The sequence below is a fragment of the Carlito syrichta genome, unplaced genomic scaffold (genome assembly GCF_000164805.1).
Source record: "Carlito syrichta isolate Samal-C Ts95f unplaced genomic scaffold, Tarsius_syrichta-2.0.1 Scaffold303311, whole genome shotgun sequence".
Classification (NCBI taxonomy): Eukaryota; Metazoa; Chordata; class Mammalia; order Primates; family Tarsiidae; genus Carlito; species Carlito syrichta.
In genome coordinates, this window is record NW_007247407.1 from 72,319 (window position 1) to 98,769 (window position 26,451).

General features: G+C 45.3%; 1 protein-coding gene across 1 annotated transcript in view; it reads right to left on the reverse strand.

Moving 5' to 3' along the window:
* APBA2 (amyloid beta precursor protein binding family A member 2) overlaps positions 1 to 26,451 on the reverse strand; it is a 137,385-nt gene that overhangs the window by 36,423 nt on the left and 74,511 nt on the right. Inside the window, exons 4-5 of the mRNA XM_008058357.2 lie at positions 9,087 to 9,167; positions 7,679 to 7,715 (exon numbers count right to left, since the gene is read on the reverse strand). Of these exons, the coding sequence (XP_008056548.1) occupies positions 7,679 to 7,715; positions 9,087 to 9,167 (118 nt within the window). The remainder of the gene's footprint in view (positions 1 to 7,678; positions 7,716 to 9,086; positions 9,168 to 26,451) is intronic.

Genomic DNA, 26,451 nt, shown 5'->3' on the forward strand with positions numbered 1-26,451 from the left:
GTTAAAAATGGTTACCTCTAGTGGGAAGAAAGAAACTGGGGAAACAGGGAGATAAACCAGACATCTTTGAATATGCCCTGTGTTTTTTATTGGACTTTTGAACCAGGTAAAAACCATGGAACAAAATGGAAAAAAGTAAATTCAGAATAAATAAAAGAAAAATGAAACAAATGAACCTAAATGTGTACCCAGTCTTGATCTGTTCTAAAATATTTTAAAACACAGTAATTTTACTGTATACCTCTTGTGAGTTGTACTCTAAAGATAAAGTAGATGCAAATAAATCATAAATTGTGTCTATAATCATGTTCTTGGAGGTTTTGGTATTGTTTTCCTGAGACTATTATATGATTAGCAGAATAAAACAAATGTGTAATTATGCTGATGTCCTTGAGAATGGGAATTTGGGGCATAAGAAAAAGAAAGTATGAATGTAAGAACTCTATAGTCCTAACAAAGTATCAGTATGAATAATGATATATTTTATCTTAAAAATATGTAGTCTATTAGTTGTTGTTTGCTGCATAATAGATTACCCCATAATTTAGTGTTTTATTTTTATTTATTTATTTTTTTTGAGTTGGAGTCTCACTCTGTCGCCCAGACTGGAGTGCAGTGGCCACTCCCAGTCACCACAGCCTTGACCTGCTGGACTCCGGCGATCCTTCCACCTCAGCCTTCCAAGTAGCCGGAATTACAGGCATGTGCCACCACAGCTGGCTGATTTTTTTATTTATTGTAGAGATGAGGTCTCGCTGCCCAAGTGGGTCTCAAACCTGCGGGCTAAGGCAATCCACTCACCTCAGCCTCCCAAAGGCACGGGATTACAGGCTGAGCCACCGAGCCTGGCTTAATTTAGTGTTTTAAAACAACAAACATTTATTATCTCAAAGTATCTATGGGGCGGGGAGGGGGGGATCTGTGTGTGGCTTAGCTGGGTGGCTCTGGCTCAGGATTTCTCACAAGGCAACAGTTAAGGTGTCCACCAGTGCCATGCCCATCTCAAGGTCTCAATAGGGGAAGATCCACTTCCAAGTTCACTCACAATGCTGTTGGCCAGACATGAGTCTTATGCCACATGAACCTGTAGATCAGGCAACTCGCAACAAGATAGTAGCTTGGTTCTCTCAGAGGGACAAGCAAGAAAGAACAAGAAAGGGCAAGTAAGACAGAAATCACTGTCTTTGTAACCTAATCTTAGAAATCATAGTCCATCACTTCTGCCATATTCTATACATTAAAAGTCAGTCAAATAAGTCCAGCCCACACAAAGGAGAAGGGCTAACCCAGAGCCATGAATACCAGGAAGTGTGGATCACAGGAGGGGGGCATTTTAGAGACTGTCTTCTACATACACATTATTTCATATCTCTGACCAAATCCATAGCAATGAGCACCCCCACTACTCAGATTATGGTCCCTAAATATCATTTCACAGGGATCCTTGGAGAAATAACTAACTGGTTCTGATCACAGGGCAAGAAATATTTAAGATGATCTTGGAATATCTAGTCATATCAGAAAACTAGAAAACTATCAAACACTACTGGGTCAGATTGATAGGACTCAGAAAACAACCTAAAGAGGCTCCTACTGGTCAAAGATAGGACAATTTAAGCATCAATAAGCATGATAACTACAACACACAAAACACACCAACTATGGTTCAACCCGAGTTCCTAATGATAGCATATAATACTTTGCTGATTATCTTTAGAGGCTGGTGAAGAAACTAATTTAAAAATTGTTAACAAAAAAGAAGAAATCAGCATTTAAACTGCTTTTCTACTATATTCAGAGTAGCCAAATACTTGATGAAGGAAAGTTTGTCTTCACAGAATTCTAGATAACCAATGAAGAAGAATGATGAGATCAATATACTACCATTTTACAACCTCTAATCAATTAATGGACCTAGACAATGATCATTAATGGCAGCTAATATTACCAAAAAATGTCAAACAGATATCACATGCCCCATGACAGGAGAGCACAATAATACTATGAGATTTTTTGCCCAATCAAATTGAATCTGATCAAGCCTATATCTAAAAAAGACATCATTTTATAGGACACCAAGAACAGAGGGACATGTTGAACCACACTGTGAAGATACAATCAGCAAAATCTGGACTGCAGAACACTCCATATGTTACATGATGCAGATTCTTCCACAACAATATAATAAAAAAAAATGTAAGAGGGAAAAAAAGAGCAGTATATGGACATCCTATAAAATAAGAGCCACAAAAGAATAATGAAATTTACCAGCCAATCTCAATGGATGATGCTTGCCTGGATCCCCACTCAAGTAGCACACTGTCAACTGAGGAAAAGAAACACTAACTGGGTATTTAAGGATATAAAGAAATAACTGTTTATTTTAGTTTTGATAATAGTATTCAAGTTATTTTAAAAACAGGGTTCCTATATTTTAAGGATACATATTTGAAGTATTTAAGAAGGATATGATGTGAGGTCTGAGATTCGCTTTTAGAATAATCTGAGAAAGGGGGTGGATTTCAACTACTACCTACGAATGGGCACATATGGAAGTTGGTGATGGGAACAGTATTTCTCTATTTGTGTATATGTTTGAAATTTTTATTATAAAATAATTAAAAGTATTGATCTTTTGAAAAAACATCACTTTTTAGTAAGACATATCCCATTATTATATAAAATTGATCTTTGTGTTCTACCTAATCTGATTAGACAAGAAGAAGTAACAGAAAACAAGAAAGGAAGCAGCAAAAATCATTCTTATTTACAGATGGTATGATTGTATGCCAGGAAAAAAAATAAATAAATAAAACAACTTAAAAAACTATTTTTTAAAAATAAGAGAATTCATTAAGGCAATGGTTTCAAATTTTACATTAAACAGTCAATAGCTTTCTTTGTACCTACAAACAGCAACAAGCTGAAAAAATAATGAAATTCAAGTTAACGTTTGCAAAAACAATAAAAGGAATAAAACCAAGGAATAAACAAACAAGATATATGCCAGATTTTTAGAAATAAACTTTATTGATGAAGATAAACAAACCTGAATAAATGGACAGATAAATCTTATTATGACTAGAAAGATTCTATATTGTAAAGCTGACATTTCCCCTTAAGTAGATAGATTCAGTGCATGACAAGCAAAAATGTTAATAAGAATTTTTAGTGTTAATTAGATAAGCTGATTGTCAAGTTCCTAAAAAAATAAATAGGCAAAAATATCTAGGGGAACTCTAAAAGAGAATGATAGTGGCAAGGGCTGGAAATAGCCCTACCAGGAGTAAGATGCACCTTTTGCCCCAGTAAATACAGCAGCCTGGGTCTGGGACCCGAATGGACCATCCCTGTAACAGATCCAGAAGGCAACCTCAGCCTACATGGCAACCCAGGGGACGGTCAAGGCAGCATTTCAAACCAGCAAAAGATGGTTTCCTTGAATAATTGTAACACAACTGGTTAGTTATCTGGGAAAAAATACCTACAATGTAACTCCTACTGTATCTATATACCAAGATAAATCCCAGATAAATCTAATATTTAAAAAATAAGAATAATAGCTCTGGAAGAAAATGTTATTTAGAAAATAATCTTACGAGTGTGAAAGTGACACTGACCCCCAAAACTCAGTGAGCTCACAGGAAAAGAAGTGATGTGCTGGAGTGATACATGAAATGTTCACCAAAGTAAAAAATGAAAAAGGTGGAAGAGGAGAAGGAAAAGAGAGGGATGGGGAGAAGAGGAAGAAGAGGAGGAGGAAGAGACAATAGTAAGCTGGGAAAAACGTTTGTAATATCAACCAAGGGGCTAATTTCTTTTATATGTAAAGAATAACACCATTGCTTATGAAATACTAACATTTCCAACTTCCAAGGACTAAGGGGTGGAAGATATTGGTCAAACAGTACAAACTTCCAGTTATACGATGAACAAGTTTTAGGGCTCCAATTTACAGCATAATGACTACAGCCAATAATACTGTATGTTTACTAGAAATTTGCTAGGACAGATCTTAAGTGTTCTAACCACAAAAAGTAATTATGTGAGGCGATGCATATGTTAATTAGCTTGCCTGTCATTTCAGCATGTGTACTTATATCAAAATACTACATTGTATACCTTCAATATACACAATTTGTATTTGTCAATTATACTCCAATAAAGCTGGAGAGGGGGTGGAAATCCAATAGAGGAATGGACAAAGGAAATAAACAGACTATATGCCTAGGAAAAGAAATCCCACCTACGAACATGTGAAAGAGTGTTTGGCTTCACTTATGAGGAAAGACAAGCAAGTGAAATCAGCAAGATACCTCTTGGTGCCCGCCCATCAGCCTGGGGATCAAAATCAAACAGCTGGTGGCACATAGTGCTGGTGACAGACTGGGTACTGGAGCTCTCATACGCAACCAAGGGAAATGTCCCTATCGTGGGAAAGCGCTCTGCCCATGTCTATCAAAGTTGACATGCTCCTGGCCTGTACCCCTGCTATATACACAAACCACTTCTATAAAAGAACTCACACCTGAAAACAAAGACAGGCGCACAAGGCTGCTCACTGCTGCATTGACTGGAAACCACCCAACACTTGGTCCACAGTGAGCTGTTAAATGTGTCATTGCACATCCAGGGAACCGATCCTGTGCAGCCACGTAAATAATTAGGCGGACCTGCTGCTGTCTCCAAGATCTACCGAGAAATGAAAACGCAAAGTGCAGACCCATGTGGTTAGATTTTCTTATCTATTTTAAGGGAAAGGTCTATACATAGGTTGGTATAGAGGTCCTAGAAATTATTGGAAAAATGCACAAGAAATTTAAGCAGCATCCACTGCAGAGAGGGACTAGGAGTCTGGATGTACAGGAAGAAAAGGAAGAAGTAACTTGGGGATTTCCAGGGTAAAATTCATTTACCTCTTGTGGCTCTTGGTCTGACACAACCACTATCCTGAGAAATCTTCAAAAACCTCTACAAGTGAATGAAAGTTTATGTAGGCTGACTGCATAGAGCTACTTTGTGGAAAAAAAAGGGAAAAAAGGAAAGTCACTTGGGTTTTCATAACCCTCCTTTGGAATGTTCCATGTCCCTTCTGGTCACATAGGCTGACCTTCTCCTTGTCTTCCTGTCCTACTGTCCACCAAGGCCCCTGCTCCCTCACAGGCTGAAAAGGAGGAGGTGTGAGAGGCCATCGCCTTAGGAGTGTTATCTCAACTGGCTCACCCCAATTGCTCATTTTAAGAGCAAACCAAGTCTCAGACTCCATGCACTCACCATATGAAACCTACAAAGTAGCTCTACTCCTGTCAGGACCTCTGAGAAGAAGGAAGGGGTGAGGAGTGAGCTGAGCCCTAGGTCGAGGGATGGGTCCCCATGCCTTCCCTGTGGCCAGCACACAGGTGTGGGAAGGTGACAAGGTACAGAGAGGCTGTCAAGGGCCCTGGGGCCCTGAGATTTGAGGCCAAGTGGCAAGTTGGCATAAACTTTGAGCTACTGGTGGGGGAGTGGGTTTCATGACATCTCACAAGAGCTTCAGCAATTAGATTAGGAGGAAAGCCAAGTGCAAGGTGCAGAATGAGATCTTCTGGTCCTTGTTATTCTGAACTGCAGCTGCCATGGTTAGCCTCTGCTGCTTGGAACCAGCACCAACCTTTCAGTTTGAATAAGCACATATCTAACTATAGGGAAGTTAGACATTCGCATATGCTCAATCAGAAGTAGCACCCTGTGGGCCACTTGGGCTCAGGCTGCTTCCAGTCACCACGTTGCTCAGGAGTGGACACTCTGAAGGTGGCCACCGTTCCTCACCACTTAAGGATTCCTCCCCACCAGGGAGGTGGTGAGTCCCCTGTGAAATTGGCTCTTTCACAAGGAGGTTTTCTCCACAGTGTGAACTTCTGGTCTGAGAGGGTCACCAGACCCCAATGTTGGTACTAGAGCAGTACAACTGACACTCCCCACCCAGGCTTCTGACTACCAAGGAAAATGGTGCAGAGATGTGCTGCATCACCCTGCGTATGAGCTGCTGCCTCCTATAAATCAAGAACCTAATCAAACCCTACTTGGGGGAGTGTAGGGGGTGTGGTCTCTCCCTGCCAATCATTAGGTGCTGGAAAACTACAATGGGCAGTTAGGCTGGAGTTATCATAAACTGCTGTGACCTGATGAAAACCAGTTCAAATCAGTCTGAACCAACAAAAACGTACCTAAAACTACAAGTAAACTGCTGGGAAAAACTCATCTGCGCCTATTTGAATTGATCAGAATGGAATCAAGTCTGTCTGAATTGCATAATATTAGTTCTGACAGTTTAAAACAGAGTTTCATCCAATTTGAGCAGCATTAAGACAGTAGTCAAAACTGCTTTGAGTCAGTTAATCCATTTTGAACCAGACTGACAGTAGTGGAATTGGTTTAGCCTGGTTCAAAGTAGTCCCTTAAAGGGGAATTTGGGGGCTTCAGGTTGTTTACTGAAAAAGAAAGGCAGAGTGAGAAAGGTTTAAAGTCATTTATTTATGAAGACTAATTTACCTTGCTCCATAAATATTTATAACAAGTAATTACCAACTTATTGAAAGAAATAATAAAATTCACATTGTTTATTATAACACATTAGCAGGGGCAGGAAACATCCTCCTGGCAAAGATAAAAATCCAACTTAAAAGGCTCTTTCAGTTGATGCTGGAGCCCAAGAAGTGACCCATCAGACCTCCTGCAGGGCCCTCTTGAAGTCGCCCAACGCACTGCAGACCAAAGTCGACTCCATCAACAACCAAGCAGGTATACTCCCCACAGGAAATAGCGACTCAGTGCAGATCTATCAGTTTTGTTCTTTATTGGATGTTGAAAGGCTCTACTGCATAGTATTCCATCTTGTATATGTACCACATTTTTTAAAATCCAGTCCTCTTTTGATGGGCAGCATGGTTGCTTCCAGGTTCTTGCTATTGTGAACAATGCTGCGATAAACATACTATGCAGCCATAAAAAAGAACAAAATCATGAATTTCGCAGCAACCTGGTTGGAACTAGAGTCTATAATACTGAGTGACCTCTCACAGAAACAAAGATCCGAGTATCACATGTTCTCACTCATATAATGGACCTTGAATATCCAATGTAATACTATAAGAAAATGACTGACAGTACTGGGAAACTATGGTGGGGGGGAGATGGGATTAATGGTAGCAAACATCTGTCTGGGGACGGGGAAACACCTCTTATCAACAGGGTGTCTGAATGAAACGTATTTGTATACCTAACCCTTAACTGTACCCCACACTATCATAATAAAAAATATTGATTAAAAAAAAAAAAAAAAGAAAGGCTCTACTAACCTCCTCAAAAATATGGAATGGTAAAGAACAGCCTGAATTTGGATGTCGTTATATCCACCCTGATCAAAAGTATTAGCAATGATAAGCTGCTTAAACAGACACATTTCAATCTATTCAATCATCAGTGTCATCTGTGATGCAATTAGCAAGTGTAATTAGAGGAGATGGTCCACTGTTCCCACATCAAAGTGAGGAAATCAGCTGGGCTGCCTCTCCCACTCAGACCCCTGGCTGGAAGGGGTGCTTTCTACACAAGTTCTGCAGGGGAAAGCCACAAGTAAAAGCTCCGTTTTGACATAAAATGCAACTGCCCCCAAGAGATAAAATTCAAAGTCACTTACCAGCCACAAAACTTGGAAATGATGCCACCTTCTTTGTCTGTTAGAAAATATAAAAAATAAAACACCAGTGGTAAGCAGGTGGTCTGTAAGGGGGCACCTAGGAAGGGCTGAGATGTGTATTGTCATGAGAAAAGCTAACCACCATGAGGGACCGGTGTTCCCAAGAAGACAGCTCCATACAACAAATCAGTCTTATGCAGGCAACACGATGTTTAGGAGGGCCTCAAAAGCCAGCATCTAAAGCTTTGGGACCCTCAGCTGAGCACGTCATGGTTAAAAGGGAGCCTAGCACCCATTCAACCCAATAGGTCTCCAACTGTGGGTGTGAGAGCTACCTAGGCACGTCCTAAAAGCAAGATAACCCCTGATGACCACTCCATGACTGGCCATCGTTATTTAATCAAAGTTAGACAATCTCATCTAAACTATGTCACCCAGAGAGGAAAAATAATTGCTTAAGTCCTCATTTTAAAAGCCTCCATCATAGCCGTGTAAGTTTATATGGGATTTTTTAAAAAAAACAAAAACATATTGTTGAATTAGAACAATGGATCTCAGTTGGGATGATTTTTGTCCCCAAGGAGACATTTGGCAATGTTGAGACATTTTTAGTTGTCACAAATTGGTGGGAGGAAGGAGGTAACTGCCGGCATCTATTGGGTATTGGCCAGGGAGGCTGCTCAACACCCTACAGTGCATAGAACAGCCTCCAAGACTAAGAATTGCTTAAAACTAAATGTCAACAGTGCCACTGTTGAGAAACCCTGGCTGCGAACATGGTTATGGGTCGAATGAGTTTCCAACACATAAAGGAGCACCGATGGTAGCCGGGCTCGGTGGCTCAGCCTGTAATCCTGCGCCTTTGGGAGGCTGAGGTGAGTGGATTGCCTGAGCCTGCGGGTTCGAGACCCACCTGGGCAACTTGGCGAGACCTCCTCTCTGCAATAAATCAAAAAAAAAAAAAAATCAGCCGGGCGTGGTAGCGCATGCCTGTAATTCCGGCTACTTGGAAGGCTGAGGAGGAAGGATCGCCGGAGCCCAGCAGGTCTCGAGGCTGCGGTGGCCGGGAGCGCCCACTGCACTCCAGTCTGGGCGACAGAGTGAGACTCCAACTCAAAAAAAAAGAAAAAGAAGCACCCGTGGCCCCCTCACTCCCACCCCCGCAACAACACCGTCAGCAACACAGGCACGCTCCATGGTGTGTCCTGCACCAGCAGGAAAGGCCCTCTCCTCCTTTCTCCCAGGCCAGCACACTCCATCTCTTCCCCACACAGTGACACCGACGTAGCTGGGCCTGGACCCCTCTCCCCTGCCCCCAGCACGGGGTGGAATGAGAACATCGAGGACGGAGTGGGTCACTCCATCATCAGGGCCCTGGCCCAGAACTCTCATCCTTGGAAATAATTACCTCTGGGATGTTGTTATTGTCCACAGGTCCATTGAGATCAGAGCGCTGCTGCTTCCTTGGCTGCTCCAAACCATTGCAAACCTGGAAACCAGGAAGTTAAAGATTGTGTTTTTATATGTTAGAGAAATAAACCAAGTTACAAAAACTGGGTAGGCAATGCAAGACAATTTTTTAAAATGCATGTGCAAGTGAGTATGTGTATAGCTGTGTGTGCAGACATATATATTTAATTACACTTAAACTGTATGCAGTTAATACATATAGTTGCATACTTCTAAAAAGTTTTTAAAATCATTTTAAAATTTTATTTTTTTACCTGTAGTAAGATGCGGATAACAAACTTCACCATTTGACCATCTTTAAGTGTACAGTTCTGTGGCATTAAGTACATTTGCAGCCCTCATCACCATCATCTCTGGAATTTTCTCATCTTCCCGAACTGAAACTCTGTCCCCATTAAACATCAACTCCCCATTCCCCTCTCCCAGCCCCTGGCAGGCACCATTCCACTTTCAGCCTCTATGAACTTGACTACTCAGGTACCTCACATAAGTGAAATCATACAACATTTGTCCTATTGTGATTGGCTTATTTCGTTCATCCATGTTGTAGCATGTGTCAGGACTTCTTTCCTTTTAAGGCTGAATAATATACATATATACATCATTGTATACATACCACATTTTGCTTATCCATTCATGTGTCAATGGACACTGGGTGGCTTCCACTTCTTGACTATTGTGAATAGGCTGCTATGAACATGGGTGTGCAGATATTTCTGCTTGAGTCTCTGTTTTCAGTTCCTCTCGGTACAGACCCAGAAGTGAAATCACAGGATCACACAGTAATCCTATTTTTGATTTTTGAGGAGCCTCCATACTATTTTCCACAGCAGTGGTACCATTTTACATTCCCACCAACAATGTCCAAGAGTTAAAATCATATTTTTTTTTTTTTTGAGTTGGAGTCTCACTCGGTCACCCAGACAGGAGTGCAGTGGCCGCTCCTAGTCACTGCAGCCTCGACCTGCTGGGCTCCGGCGATCCTTCCGCCTCAGCCTTCCGAGTAGCTGGAATTACAGGTACGTTCTACCACGCCCGGCTGATTTTTTTATTTATTGTAGAGAGGAAGTCTCGCCAAGTTGCCCAGGCAGGTCTCGAACCCGCGGGCTCAGGCAAGCCACTCATCTCAGCCTCCCAAAGCACGGGATTACAGGCTGAGCCACCGAACCCGGCTAAAATCATATTTTTTAAAAGCCTAAATTCTTGGATGAGAACAAATGCAAATTAGACAATCCACTACTACAAAAAAAAATGCCCCAAGTACATGTAAATCTTTCCTTAAAGAAGACATCAAACTGTAATTGCCTTTACTTCAATTAATACAATTTAAGGTTTAGGTATGCTTTCTCTATTAGTTCCTTGTGCCATCCAGAAGATAGAAGCCAGATTCACAGCACTGAATCCCTGTCCAAACCCTAAAGGGGGCTCTGGGAAGACGGTATGGTCAGCCAGTTCCAGAACTTTCTGGAAATAAATTATCCAGCAGTAACAATATGATGATGATGACACTGGCAGTGAGTTACATTTATGGAGCACCTTAGGGTTTCCAAAAGCTGTACACGTACAAGATGGACATCCCCACTCTGGCTTTACAGGTGAGAAAACCGAGGCCCCATGTGTTTTGTTTTGTGCTGAGTTGGAGTCTCACTCTGTCACCCAGGCTGGAGTGCAGTGGCACACTCACGGCCACCACAGCCTTGACCTGCTAGGCTTAGGTGGTCCTTCCACCTCAGCCTTCCAAGTAGCTGGGACTACAGGCATGCACCATCAAGGTTGGCTAATTTTCTTATTTATTGTAGAGGCAAGGTCAAGCCAAGTTGCCCAGGCTGGTCTTAAATCCCTGGACGCAGGCAATCCTCTCACCTTCACCTCCCAAAATGCTGGGGGTCCCATGTATTAGAGCTAACTCTGGGTTCCCATGGCACTCAGGTGACACAGCAAGGTGTGGCTGCCAGTTCCTTGCCCTGTCCTAGACTATAGCTGTCATGTTCCTTGATGGAATACCATCTCTTTGAAGGTTTAGAGAAAACTTAAAGGACTGAGCCTGCCCTCCCAGTACTGATGGGGCAGAGGTGCTCATGGTGGGAGAAGAAGCAGGTGGCACAGGGGGAAGTAGTCTGGGTTTTAAGGACAAGGAAGAGAAGGAGAGCACATGGCCTCCATGCCCTAAGAAAACTGCACAGGGCTACCCTTCCTGGAGCTGAGGGGGTGCAGGGGTGTAGCTGGGGCCCAGCAGGTCAGATGTCTTACAAAGCCCTCGGTCCTCCAAAGCCCTCCATCCCAGGAGCAAAACCCATCCTTCCCCAACAAGAGTACTGTGATCCACCAGGGGACTCTACCTCAGCAGGCACTGCGCTGACCAAGCTGGGCGGACAGTGCCGCTATCTGCAGAGCTAAGACTGACTGGCCCTGGAGCCAGGTTTCTTCTGCCTGGCCACCTGGCTCTGCTCTCCTGCTGTGGTCAAGGGACACCAGGCAAAAACTCCCACAGGACACAACAAGGAATCTCACCTCAAATGCTCTTCACTTCCTCCTGAAGTAAAGTCTAATGTAGACATCCCCCCAGACAGCTCTGCTGAGGACGCTTGGTTATTTCAGAGTACACTTAGCACACAACAGTATTCTACCCTCCTGTCTGAAAGTTCCCCAGCATACTGATCTTCTAGCATGGACTTGGTTTCCTGAAGGCCTGTTCTGCCTACGACTACCAAAGAGGCAGCAGTCGTCTCAAACTCCCCCTCCAAAGAAACCAACCAGTCAACAGATGAATGAAACCAGGTTAACTAAGCTCCCTTCTATAAATGTTACAGTGGGGAATGGGATCCAATTTTTCAGGCAGAGACAGAGCCACAGATGCAGGGCAATGGACTCTCATCAGGGAGCCAGATACATCACAGGGAGGGAGTGGGCAACAGGGGGCTGTTCCCCCCCTGGGTTCTGTGTGATATCAACCTGCCCAGGCCCCACACAGGAGACTCCTCAGTGCAGGTCACAGTACGGGTGTCCACAGGCAACGCAAGGTCATCTCTGGGCATGACCCTTAATCCACATCAGCATTTCTTCTCACTCCTTCCCAAGCAGGCGTCCACTCATCACCATGACAACCACAGTTCACAATAAACAGCCGGGGCTGCTTTCAAAGAAGGCAGAAGGGTGGGCTTGTGATGCTTCTCCTTGGGAGAGCCCATCTGGTGCTCTAATTTCCAATTCAGGAGTGGCAGGGCTAGGGGAGGGGGGGAGCTTGGCAGCATCCAAAATTCACATGGTTCGAGGCCCACGCCCATGGTTCGAGGCTCCCAACATGTTAGATGAAGATGCTATTTAAATCCTATTGTGCCCACCCAGGTACAGCAGTCAGCCACACCTCAAAATAAGACATGGCCAGGGCTACCTCAACCCTCCATAGCCAACAGGGGACACAGGGTCACATCCCTCACCAGGTAACTTCGGTGGGGCGTTCCCAATGCCACAGGCTGAAATGCACATCAGTTGTCAAAGGCACAAGAAGTGAAACAGACTCACGTTGTGGGGAACCCCCCGTGGAGATTGGAGGACAGAAAATTAACGAGTGGTGTGGCACAGACTGGCCATGACTCGCTGGGAGCCAGGGATGGCTGTTCAGGGCCGAGATAAATGCCTGTAATAAAAATATACTAATGCAAATAAATCATTCTAATAAATATCTTGGCTCCAGTTGGTGAAACTAACGCTTGAATTTTTAAAAGTGTCAATTCTGATTTTGTCTGCTTGATTAAACCGAAAATACAACAATATAACCCACAACGCTTTGGATGAAGCAGCCAACTAGCACACACCAACTCCGCTCATGCAGTCTGTAATAAAAGCAGAATGTTTCCAAGCATGTTCCTGAATGACAAGTATGCTCAAAGCTCAAGTTAGGGCCAGAGAGCATCAGCCCAAAGCCAGTCAAGCCACAGTTTTCCCACTGGACTGCTATACTTTCCCTCAAATATTATCCCGTGGCAGAGATGAACAGCTCAGTTAGGTAGCAGCCTTTTCTGGCAATCATTCCATATTCTCAATTTCAAGAGTGTAGGTCATCCCTGCCCATCTGGTATTCCAACAAAGACCTCTCCCCACCGCCAACTCAGGAGGGGTGGCCGAGATTTGCTGTACAATGACAGCGCCAGGCGGGGACGGGCTAAGAACACTAACCACCAGAGTCAGATGGAAGGTCTCACGCAGCTATGTGGACATCTTTCAAAAGCCCTTGAATCCATCCCCTGACATATACGTGGCTTGGAAAAAATTACAGTGCTCTTCTTTTTCTTCCATTCCTCTTTATAATTCAGGTCACTCCTGGGATATTTATCTTGAGGAGACCGGGAGCTTGGATAAAATATTTATTCTTATAATAGTTACTCCCATGGGGGAGATCATATCTTTCCAAAGCAGATCTGTGGCTTCAAAGTGTCATGACAAGACACACTGGGAAAAGCAGTCAGCCAGGCACAGGCAGGTCTGTGAATGGGAAGGGAGGAGAGTCCCTCCCACACCCCTGCGTCCTGGAACATCCTTATACAAAAAAATGTTTTGCTGTCTACCTGATACAACTTCTTTCCAATTTTTTTATTGTGGTAAAATACTCATAACATGAAAGTTACCATGTCTGAAATTTTTTGGTGTACAGTTCAGTGTTATTAAATACATTCATAATGTACAATTATTACCAGTATCAATCTATAACATTTTTTGTCTTGTAAAACCAAAACTCTATCCCCATCCAAAATTCAAACCTAACTGGGCATCTTGTACTGTTATTTGCTAACCCTGGCAGCTCTAAGGGGGGCTGACAGGCCACTATTCCCTCCAAAGCCCACGTAGCACTCTAGACACCCAGGCCTGGCTCTATTCTCCTTGCCTGGTCTGCTGAAATCTCTCCACCATCACTGACCACCTGAACCACCAGGACACGCCTTCTATCTCACCCTTTACCATCTTGGAAAAAGCAGGCAGTCGGTAGGTGGCCCGGCATTTCAGAGCAAAATCATATTTTCTAAACTTGCCTCTAAATTTCAATGCTTCGTCAGGCACTGTCCAAAGGTGGGTCCCCAAGACCAGTCCTGAGCAAGTGCCTGCTGTCTGTCCTGCACTGTGAAGGCACCTCTTACTGAGGACAAGAAGACACACACAACAAAAGCCCTGACCTTGGACTGTCCACAGTCCAGTGTGGAGACAGAACCTGGTGATCCTGCTGATCTCAGTCCCTCATGGGATGAGCCCAGGCTGTTAAATTGTTTTCATTTGGGCCAAGCATGGTGGCTCATGCCTGTAATCCCAGCACTTTGGGAGGCCAAGGTGAGAGGATCACTTGAACCCAGGAGTTTGAGACCAGCCTCTGCAATGTAGTGAGGCCTTGTCTCTATGAAAAAAAGAAAATCAAAATATTAGTTGAGTGTGATGGTATGTACCTGTAGTCCCAGCTACTCAGGAGGCTGAGGCAGGAGGATCACTTGAGCCCAGGAGGTCAAGGCTGCAGTGAGCTATGATCATGCCACTGTACTCCAGTCTGGGTGACCAAGTATCAAAAAAAAGGAAAAGTTTTCCTTTGAAAGTAACCAGAGTCCTCGTGCATTGCTGGTGGGAATGTAAAATGTTGTCCCTTGGAAAATATTTGCAGTTCCTAAAAGAGGTGAGCATTGGATGACTACATGACTCAGCAATTCACCTCTCAGCTATATACTCCAAAGAGCTGAAAACAAGTGTCTACACAACAACTTGTACACACATGTTCACAGCAGCACTATTCATATGGGTCAAAGGTAGAAACAACCCCGATGTCTGTCAACAGAAGAGTGGGTAGGCAAAATGTGGTATATCCATTCAGTGGAATATCATTCAGTCACAAAAAAGGAATGAAGTACTGATACATGGTGTAACATAGCGAACCCTGAAAACATTATGCTAGGTGAAATAAGCCAGACACAAAAAGGCTACCTACTGTCTGATTCCATTTATATGAAGTATCCAGAATAGGCAACTCCACAGAGGGAGAAAACAGATCTGCCATTGCCTGGAGCTGGGGAAGGAGGGAAGAATGGAGAGTAACTGCTGAATAAGCACCGGGTGGGTCTCCTTTTGGGATGGTGAAGATGTTCTGAAAGTAGATGGCAGAGGAGGTTGTGCAACACTGTACTGAATGCCACTGAACTGTACATGTTACAATGGTTAAAATGGTAAATGTTACATTATGTGTGTATCACTACAATTTAAAAGTAATGGGGGAAAAAAAGAGTACCCAGAGCCCTCTAAGAGTCTAGAACTTCTCGCCTTCCCCTATGAGCTCCACTTCAGCTAAGCACAAAAGCCCTGTATGAAGGTCAACTGCCAACTTGTGCAGGGCGAGCGCTCTGGTGACCAACACAGGCCGAGTGGGAGATGGCCCAGGGCTGTATAGACAGCAGCAGCCACTGCCCACCAACCACAGATGCTCCCCTGTCACGGTCACCTGCCTCAAATCCCAGGTGCCACACGGGCTCCATCTCCAGGGAAGGTACGAGTTCCAGCACTTGCAGGCACCTGTGCTGCAGAACCAGGGAGCATCCCGTTTGGTTTCATTCAATTCTCAAATGAAAGATGGATACTGACCCTTTCTCACACTGTTGCTTAGAGGTCCACGTGACTGCTTCTATCACTGGTTTTACAAGTCTACTTGTACTATTGCAAACACCTGCAATTTTTCCAGCCTGCTAATTTAAAGGCGAGAAGCCCTGTGTATGCAGAGTTTAATGACAGCAACCCACTAGAGCTAAAAAATCAATCACTTGGCTTTATTGGAGGCTCAAGCCTGTGGTTCTTCTGGGGGCCTGACCTGAGACCTCGCCTACATTCTGCCAGGGGCTCCACACTTGGCCTTGAGCCCTGAGAAAATTAGCTTGACATCTGAAAAATAAAAAAAAACAACAGTGCCCAAGTCACAAGGAAATTAAATGACCAATACGAAGTCGATATTAGACTTCAATCCCCAGGGGGCGTTTTCTACAGTATGTAACTTCCACCAGTCCATGTGGGCCAGATCTGTTTTCCTAATCTGAGGAGCCTACAGTTTTAGTCAATATGATTAGTCCTAAATAAGAAACAACTGAGTTTAGTCTCAGTGGAACTGCCTGCGGCTACAAACCTGAAACACAGACCCATGATTCATCATTTGAAAAACAAGTGTCAGCAGAGAACATATAAAGAAGATACCAATGATCCAGTTAGCCTCCACTCAATCTACCTTTTATAAATATACAAAGTAGAATAATTGTTGTTTTTACTTGTAGAAAAGGAGAGAGTAGCAGAACTAGCTGCTATTTTAATGGTAGATTTAACAGTATATGTTTATCTTAATAATACTAACAAAGTAATGCCTCAACCACTTTATGACATCCAGCCAGTAGCCTGTATAATCTACTTAAAGGTTCAGTGATCTTCTGTGCCTTCCATTCCTGCCAGATGGGGCCACTTCCGACACTGGACATGACCTAGGAGAGAAGGCACAGCTTCCATTCCCACTCCACATGGGACAGTATTACTCTGACTCACGGCTCCTACAGTCTTGAACATCCTCCTGAAAACTCCAAGAGATGTGCCTACCTGCTCCTTGTGACTGCACACACCAGGTCCATGGCCTGATGGGTGTCATCAGCTCATCCCTGCTGTGGCCACACCAAACTAATTTTGACTGGCCCCAAATGTTTTTCCTTGTTTGTGACATGGGTTCAGACGGACTCAGCTTGGTTTTAGATAACCCAAATGGCTGAAGTCAGGTAATGGGCCAAAGACTTTTCTTTGTTTCTTTCATTGTGGTAAATATCCCATCATAAAAGATACCATCATATCCGTGTCTGGCTCAGGGGCATGAAGTACATTCAGTGTTGTGCAACCATCCCCACCATCTTCTCCAGAATTTCTCATCTCCCCAAACTGAAACTCTATACTCATTAAACAACAAGTGCTCACACCCCTCTCTCTCTAGCCCTTGGCAACCACTATTCTACTCTCTGACTCTATAAATCATATAAGTGGAATGAATCACACAGTCTTTATCCTTTTGCAACTGGCTTATTCCACACAGCATAATGTCCTCAAGGCTCATCCATGTTGTAGCATGTGTCAGAATTTCCTTCATTTTTAAGGCTGAGTAAAGCCTTTTCTTGTGTATTTTATCACTACGACTTTGGCTCAGAAAAGCAAACAATCCTCCCACAAATACATGAAAATATTATCTCCATGATCTCTGAATATGGGCCAAATTGCCCATATTTTAGGTGATGGAATCCCTTAAGTTGATTCATTGTTTCATTCTTAGAGTTTACAAGGGGTTGAGATTAAGTATTCATGAGATATTAAGCAAGAGGAACCTTGGGCAGCAACTTCTCTTCATGGTATCTTCCATAATTTGCAAATACAACACAACAATGCAGCGAGAGACACCCTGATCCACCACGACTCCAGGAGCAGGTTTTAAGGACTGCTGAATGGCTAGGTTTTCCCTGCTCTCTTGAAGATCAACACAGATTTTTCTTTCTTTCTTTCTTTCTTTTTTTTTTTTTTTTTTTTTTTTTGAGTTGGAGTCTCACTCTGTCGCCCAGGCTGGAGTGCAGTGGCACACTCACGGCCACTGCAGCCTCAACCTGCTGGGGTCAGGTGATCCTTCAGCCTCAGCCTTCCAAGTAGCTGGAACTACAGGCATGCACCACCACGCCCAGCTTATTTTCCATTTATTATAGCAATGAGGTCTCACCACATTGCCCAGGCTGGTCTTGAACCTGTGGGCTCAGGCAATCCTCTCAACTTGGCCTCCCAAAGTGCTGGGATTATAGGCGTGAGCCACCATGTCTAGCCTAACATAGGTATTTCTAAAAGTGGCTAGCATGCTATCTTTTACATACTTGGGGTCCAACGAATGAACAAATAAGTCAATTAATGAATGAATAAACACAACAGGGAATTAGATCACAGAAAAGAAGGGCTTCTATTTTCAATGACTAGAAAAGAAAAAAAGCAAAGAAATGGCCAAAAGAACCCAGAGGCACACAAGAGACCCGGCTTGGGTGTAGAGTGGTCTTGGTCTGGGCCTGCCTGAAGAAGAGTGGGTGGGTGAGTCTGTGTCTGAGCTTACGACAGTCAGAAGTCAGCAGACCCAAAGGCCCTGGGAGTGATGCTCAGAAACTGTCGTCTCCTGGCTGCCTCCAAGAGCTACTTCAGGGGAAGCATGGGACCCATAGGCTGGGACAGAAGTGTCAGGATGGGGAGCACTGCATCAATAGTCAGAGTGGGCAGACAGGCCCCGGACGCAGAATCAGAGACCACTTGCAAGTGTGTGGGCCAACGGAGAGGGGGCTGGCTGAGAGGGGGGAATCGTAACAGCAACATCTTTCCAATCCGATGTCTCTCCCAAGTGGCTCTCGTAGTGTAGCCTCTCCCCATCCAAAGTCCCGCTCAGGCTCCCTGACCTGCCTGGCTGCACCCAAGCAGACCAGGTGGGCCACCCGTGGGCAGACCCAGCGGTGAGTCAGCACCAAACGTCCCTTATATGTACCAGGACTGAAGGTGGCCTGGACCATGTTAGCTATTGAAACTGGAGGAGCCATCAGCTTCTGCAAGCCTAACTCCACACATCCCTCAACTCCCGTCATTTGGTCCTTGGCTTGGTCTCAGCTGGAGAGACCAACATCTCTTCCATGAAGGTAGACTGTGGAGTCAGCTGACAGATGAGGATGTGGCAGGTTTGGGAGGCCACCAAGAGACACATTCCACTCCACATCTCCTTCTTCCACATCTGAGTTGGGTTTAGTTTTCCTGAGCAGCCTGTGATATTAGCTGCCATAGGACTGGGAATTATTTTTGGTTGCCCCCATCACTATAGTCCTGTGTCTTTTTTAATTGATCAGCACTGGCTGCGATCTGAACGCTTTGGGGGTGAAAATGCTGTAACTGCCACTACCACGCTGCCACATCTTGGGCAAGCACACCATGTGTGACATTCTGCGTCTCTGTGTGTTCAGCGATGGGGTCTTTCCTCCCAAAAGGATGTTTCTAAAAATTCTTGCATGGAGCCCTGCACATCCTAGGGAATGCCACAGGTTAGCCAATTTTGTCAGCTGATGTCTTTTGAGCCTCTGGTACATGTAAGGCACCAAGCCAGGAGTCACAGTAACCCAAGGATGGAAGGCACAAGGCCTCCAAGAGAAAATGCAGGCAGACCAGCTCGGGTACCATCCCCACCTTGCTCACTCCGTCCAATATGCTCTAGACACACCACTGGCAAATGAGTGCAATTCAAGTCAACATCACACATGTGGGAGCACCCTCTGTCTGCCGGTACCTCCTCAGGTCCCTCCCTGTGTGTCCCTATAAACATTGCCCATCTAGCCCTTCCCTTCCATAGGTAACCCTCTGTCCTCCCAATCCACCAGAGCTGCTCGGGCTCAGGGGACCCTGGTGACTATAGCCGGCAGGTACCTTCTTTCCCAGCAAGATCTCCCCAAACTGCCCTGATGTACAGTCTTTCTTGATGTCCCTGCCCCTCAGCTCCTGAGCCCCACTTCTCTCCTGACTCCCCTCCCTGCCCTTAATGGCTCCCTCTGGTCCTCTTCTGTCACCATCCCAACACTGGTCCTTTGCCTTCCCCTTGTCTTCTTTCTGGGCTCACAGCCCAGGCACAATTCCAGCCCCATCCATACTGAAGACACCCACGCACCTCCACATTCAGCTCCACCTCATCAACCAACTTCACAAAATGTCCCTCAAAGCCCCAGGGCATCCCTGCTTCTCTCCCACTCTGGAGCCTGTCCCCAGAGCCTTCTAGGAACACGTGGGCTGGGTGCATCTGCTAAGCACCCAACCCCCAACTGGACAAAGCGGGAGGAGTCTCACCTGTCTGTCGCCCTCTAGAATGAATGTCACAGTGCAGGATTACACCATTTTCGCCTTTGTACCCCCAGTGCCTGGTACAGAGAGCCTCGATCAGCATCTAGAGTTAGTGAGAGACGGGTGGTCCTGAACCCAGCTTGTCTATGCAGAAAGAGGGGTGTGTGGGTTTCTCAATTAACTTCCTACTAGAATTTGGATGTGAGAAAATCAGGGAGCCCCTAGGGCTGTGTGGGTGTCCCCATCCCCAAATCAGGGACTCTGGAGCAGAAGGCAGCTGAGGATACCCCCACGATGGCATGCGAGTAATCTTCCAGGAGTAGAGAAACCCACAGAAGGGGCCTGCAGAGAGGGGAGAGTTTGAGGGCACCTTGGGAGCCAAGATGCTCCCACCAGCTCCAGTATTATCCTGGCCAGTCCCGGTCCTCCACTCACCCTGCCTCACAAAGCTGGGCTTATTTCTCCTTGTGTCACTCTTGAGGGTAGGGCCTCAATCTCACCCCACTGGTGTCCCCCAACCCTGCCCAGGATGGCCCGTACCCAAACTCTGCACTGGGCCTTGCCTAATTGCCTCCCCCTGACCCCAGAGAGGTTCCCATGGACTTAGACTGCATCGCCATCATCAGCTGGACAAGCACTCCACACTCCTTACATCCATCCGGACACTGACCCCCAAGGACTCTCCTCCCAATGGCACCAGGAGATGGGTGGTCACTGATGCAAGTAATGTGTCCAGAATGTTCCACAGCCTAGAGCTGCTGCAGCAGGGCAGGACCCAGGCTGCCTATCTGTGGCTCCTGCCTTCCTAACCACTGCACATGTGCTCTCTACAAGGACTGGGAAGTGTGGGGGGGGAGGAGGGGGCAGTTGTACTTTCTAGGTCACTATTAATGGAAGGGCTTTATGTGGCATATACAGACAATAAAAACAGTGTTTGGACCCTGCCTTTAACAAGATTTTAAAGCACCGTAAGCAATCTCAAATTCCTGCTAAATAAACAGCTCGGGGACAATAACAGCCACCTCTGGAGACTGTCAAGAGGTTTCATAAAAGTCAAATAAGGCAGTTGTGCTGACTCAGCAAATGGCCCAGAGAGACCCAGTTGGGAGGCCCTGGCAGAGCAGGCAATGCTGGCGATGCCAGTGAGCACTGCGGATCTCCTCTTCCAGGCAGTCCTGGGATTGAGCAATGACAGGTGTGGTGGCCACCCTGTCTCAGCTCTGCGAGGGGACAATACCAGGAAGGGACTCAGGACAGGACACAGGAGCTCCCAGGAACCCCCTGTGTGCAGATGCAGGGGTGCTGGGCCTGATGGCATGGGTGGGCAGAGGGCTAAGAGGCAAGGCTGTGGGAAGGAAGAGTCCAACTGTACTCCAGGGAGACCGAAGGGGGTGGGGAACACCATCCCCTGCCTGGGTCATGCCCTGACAGGACAAGCCCCTGTCCTCAGCACCAACCACAGGCTCTTTCTCCAGCTCCATCCTACCTACAGGCCTGGCTCAGACAGACCGCCCCCTCCTGGGCACAGTGCAAGCATCAAAAGCCCCTTGTGTGGGACCACCTCATCTGCACACCTTCTGCCCACTTCATGCTGACGGAGGAAGTAGACTTGGGCCCCAACAACCCTGTGACGCTCCTCTCGCATCCTATTCTGTAAAGCAGGCAATACTTGCCTTATACGCCACCCAGTGGCACATAAGTGAGGGCCCAGCTCAGGACACACATGCTGCCACTGCCTCCCCCCAGGGGCAGGCCCCGATTACCTGTGCTCTGATCACCTTCTCTCCCTACTGGGCACCAGATTCCTACTGCAATCTCAAAGTCTTTGAAAAGTCAGCCCCCACTGACCACCAGAGTATGGCCCCAGCGTCTCTACAAGGAGCAGTCTCTACAAGCAGATGCCTGTATGCCGGATGTGGCCTCCGGCCCTCTATCATGCTTCACTTTAACTGTTGTATGAAGTTGGCTATAATCTATTGATTTTTTTCTATTGTCAGGGGTTTTTTTCTAGACAGCACTGGCTGGGCCAGTAGTAAACAGAAATCATGAAAACCCAAATAATCAAAACGTGTATTTGGTTTGCCGTCCCAAAGTGTGGAGGCATGCTGTGCCTGTTGTGTAAATCAAACACTTTCGACCGGTCACTGAAGTCCAGGACAGGGAATGCCTGCAGTCCCAGACATCGCCAAGGTCCAAAGGAAAATACATCTCTACCGGGAGAACTCCAGGCAAAGCAGACATTTTCAGAGCACCTTATCTCCTGAAAGATGTCACAAGGTGACAGGGGGACTCAAAAACAACCCCTCTGGCCCTTGCCAAACCCAGGTACTCAGCAGACTACCCATGGGTACCCAAAGAACCTGCTATCCTGGGCCACCCACAGACTCACAGAACCAGGATCTTTGGTGCTGGACAGACAAGCTCATACAGTGTCCCCAGATAGTGGATGAGTTGCCCCATGAAAAGCACATCAGCAAACTGCTGTCTTCAAGGGAGGTGCACTGGGGACACGCCAGGTCCACCAAGCTTATTCCTGGAGCCCTAAGACCAAGCAAAGTACTGGGTGCTCAGCTGGGGTCTTTCCTTCACTCATGCCTCACTGCCAAGTGGCAGAGAACCGCAAAGGTAGGCATAGAAATGCCAAGTCTGTCGAGACACTCAATACAAATTCAGCTAGGCCCAACTCATGTATTCTTTAATTGATGCATGTAAAAAAAAATCAGTAATTCATGTCAACAAAGCTCAATAAAAGTAAGAAAAATGCCATGTGAACAATCTCTACTTGACTTGTTTAATCTGAGACCTGATGAAGCCAGGACATGTTAGTACCTGAGACTGAGACAATTTCACAGGCCAGAGGCCTCCACATCTACTGGTCATCTCATGGGCATCGTGACACTCTTACCGTGAACAACAGAGCACATCCGGCCTTTTAACAGCAAAGAAATAGACAACAGAGTAGAAGAGACAATGGCTGTCCAGGAGGCACACTGCAGTTCACCCATGCCATCTCATTCTCGAGCAGACAGACTCAAATGCAAATTGCATGGAGCTGAATGTTGCATTTCTATGCCTACCTTTGCGGTTCTCTGCCACTTGGCAGTGAGGCATGAGTGAAGGCAAGATCCCAGCTGAGCACCCAGTACTTTGCTTGGTCTTAGGGCTCCAGGAGGCTCCTCAAACGCTGCCTTCTGCAGTGGTTAGAGGCAGGAGTTTTGGCACAGCAGAGTTTGTTCATGGGTGAGGTACCTATCCCAGTTGCCTCATCTGTAGCACAGGACCCAGCACGAGCCCTAGTTCCTGTCTCTTCAGGTCATTTTAGGATTCATGGAGATCATACTCAACAACCTTAATGCAGTGCTGGCGGTCACCATCAGCAGCACTGCCAGCACCACTGCCACCTCCACTGTCATCCAGAGACTTTCCACAAACTACAAAACAAGAAATGTTAACTCCACACAAGCCAAAGGTCCTGATAGTGACAAAGGTGATGTTTCCATCGTTACCATTTTCAGATGATGTTGAATCATCCTGGAATTGAACCATACAGGGAGAGGTCTTGGGAGTCATGTGTCCTGGTCCTCTGGCCCCTAGGATGTGAGATTTGGGTCAGTATTCCCTGATAGACCCTTCCATGAGAGAAAAGGGCCTGATGGCCCACCATGCTGGGAAGCCCTGGACAAGTAGGCCAGTATCTCCGCTACAGTGACCGTGGGACTTTATGCTGCTCATTTGCAATCCACAAGGGAACCTCCGGAAGGGAAAAACTTTGCAGCAAAGTGTCCCAAACTCATCTGTGAACCAAATACAGTCAATTCTCACTCTCAGTAGTTATATTCTGTGAAATTGCCATGCGTGCTGAATTAGCAAATACTAAAGTATGGCTCCCAGGGGAGATACGGGTTAGGTTCCTGCAAGCCTCCAGGCACATTTTTGTCAACCAATCAGTACAAAACCTGGTTTTATGTTTGCTTCTGATTAAGAACACCCTGTTTAATATCTATCTATCTATCTATCTATCTATCTATCTATCTATCTATCTATCATATATCTTACCAATAATTAATCATATACAGTATTTCTTTATAATAAAACATTAGCTGAGACAAGTTGAACATTTTCCTCACCCTACATCACAAGACCATAAATTTCTTGGGCATTCTGCTTGTCAACGATGTTTTCTTGATTTAATCAGTCATCATCTCATGAATCTGCGAATTTAGCCACTTTTCCATCTTTTCCTTAACATCATCACACACTAAGAATGCTATTTTAGTGCTCTGTAGAGTTGCCTCAGGTACGGATCCACACTATCACTCGGGCCTGAAGGAAGCTTCTCTCACACACCTTCTCCATAAGGCATATCACAACCATCCCGCACTTCAGAACACTAGACTTCACCACTACACACAGAGGCCATTTTATCACCACCTCCCCCCAAAAAAAAATTCAACAAAAAGCACAAAAATGGAAAAAACTCTAATTAGACCGTAAAAAGGACACTTGTTTACAGTATGAGAGCTGAAACAAGAAGGCAAGCCTGCTCAGGCTCAGCTAGGAATATGCCAGTTGATTGACTCAAATTGTTCCCCTCTCTGCCCATGTCACTAAATGACCAAGTAAGTGCCAAAAATATTGACTTCAGGGTTACAAATAAATGTTAGTGAGTAAGCAAAGTGGCAAATACAGAATCCATGACTAGTAAGGATCAAAGGGTACTTTGTTCATAGAACACATCTAAGAGCAAGCTTTGGGAAATTCGGACCTAGGTTTCCCAAGACAGGTAGTTGGTCTCTTTGGTTTGAAAACTCTATGAAGGGATTCCACAATGCCATGTGCAAAAGGTTTTTTGCCTGTATTCTCCAAATTTCCCTCAATAAACTTGAACTGCTTTGAAAGAAACTATTTTTAAAACTAAAAAAATACTCATCTATAGATGTTTGTTCCCCATGTTGTCTTCCTACAACTTTGGAAATTCTGTTTCCTTTGTGTCTCTCACATCACACCCTCTCCCAACACAGACCTCTGGGTCTTATCAGAGCTGCACAGGTGGGAGGGCTACCTGCAAGCTGGAGACTTTCCACAATGCATGGCATCCTGCAGCACAAGGGGCTCCACAGGCCACACATCCTATTTCCTACAACTCAGTTTTCATATCAGCCAGACTAAAGCAATGTCTTCTGAATTCATCCACATGGTCTGGGAAGAAGAAACCACCCAATCAAATCCCTCTGTACCTAAAGGAGGTGGAAGAGTGACAGATGAGTCATCATCATCTTAAAAATGATGGCCAGGCGCAGTGGCTCAGCCTGCAATCCCAACACTCTGAGAGGCTGAGGCAAAAGGATTATCGCAAGTGATCCTCCCACCTTGGCCTCCCAAAGTACTGGGTGCAAGACCAGCCTGGGCAACTTGGTTAGACCTCATCTCTACAATAAATCACAAAAACTAGCCAGGTGTGGTGGCGTTCGTCTGTAGTTCCAGCTACTTGGAAGGCTGAGGCAGAAGAATTGCCAGAGTCCAGCAGGTTGAGGCTGAGGTGGCTGTGAGTATGCCACTGCACTCTAGCCTGGGCAACAGGAGTGAGATTTCAGCACCCCCCCAAAAAAATAAATTGTCACAGATATGATGAAAATAAAATGACTGAAATTCAAAAGAAAACATCTGCAGCAAAAAGTAGCACTGATAGACTATAAAGTGCTCCTGTGAAATGGAAGAACACTGGAACCCCAAAAGGCAAAGGACACAAATCAAACTCTAGAAACAATCAGGCAAGACAATCATGGGGAAATGGTCAGCACGGATGAACAGTGCAGGAACTCAGCCTCAGGTAACACACCAACAGAAGGAAAACAGGATTCATACAAAGACGTCTATGCCAGCCTCATGTACAAGAGAAAATGCCATCCACGCCTGCATGCTCAACAGCAGATATGTGCAGACAAATAAATTATATGCGTATCGTCCAAACAGAGCATTTAAAGGTCAATAAAAATAATCATGAAAATCAGATGGCAACACACAGAAACATTAATAATACATCAGATTTTAAAAGTCAAATGGCAAAATTATACCTAGGGTGTGATGACAGCTGTGTACATTATTTATGCACAATGCTATAGTCTGAAAAGGAGCACAGGAAAAGGAAAACACAGAGAAATGGCAACAGCTCCTCTGTTAGGGTGGAGGGACTATGCAGAATACATTTCTCACATTTCTATTTCTTCCTGTTCTGTTGTACTACTGTTATCCATGGAATGGCTGAAGAAATACTATTCAGTGCCCTTAAAAATATCCACGATGTAAGCCGGGCTCGGTGGCTCAGCCTGTAATCCCGTGCCTTTGGGAGGCTGAGGTGAGTGGATTGCCTGAACCCGCGGGTTCGAGACCCGCCTGGGCAGCGAGACCTCATCTCTACAATAAAT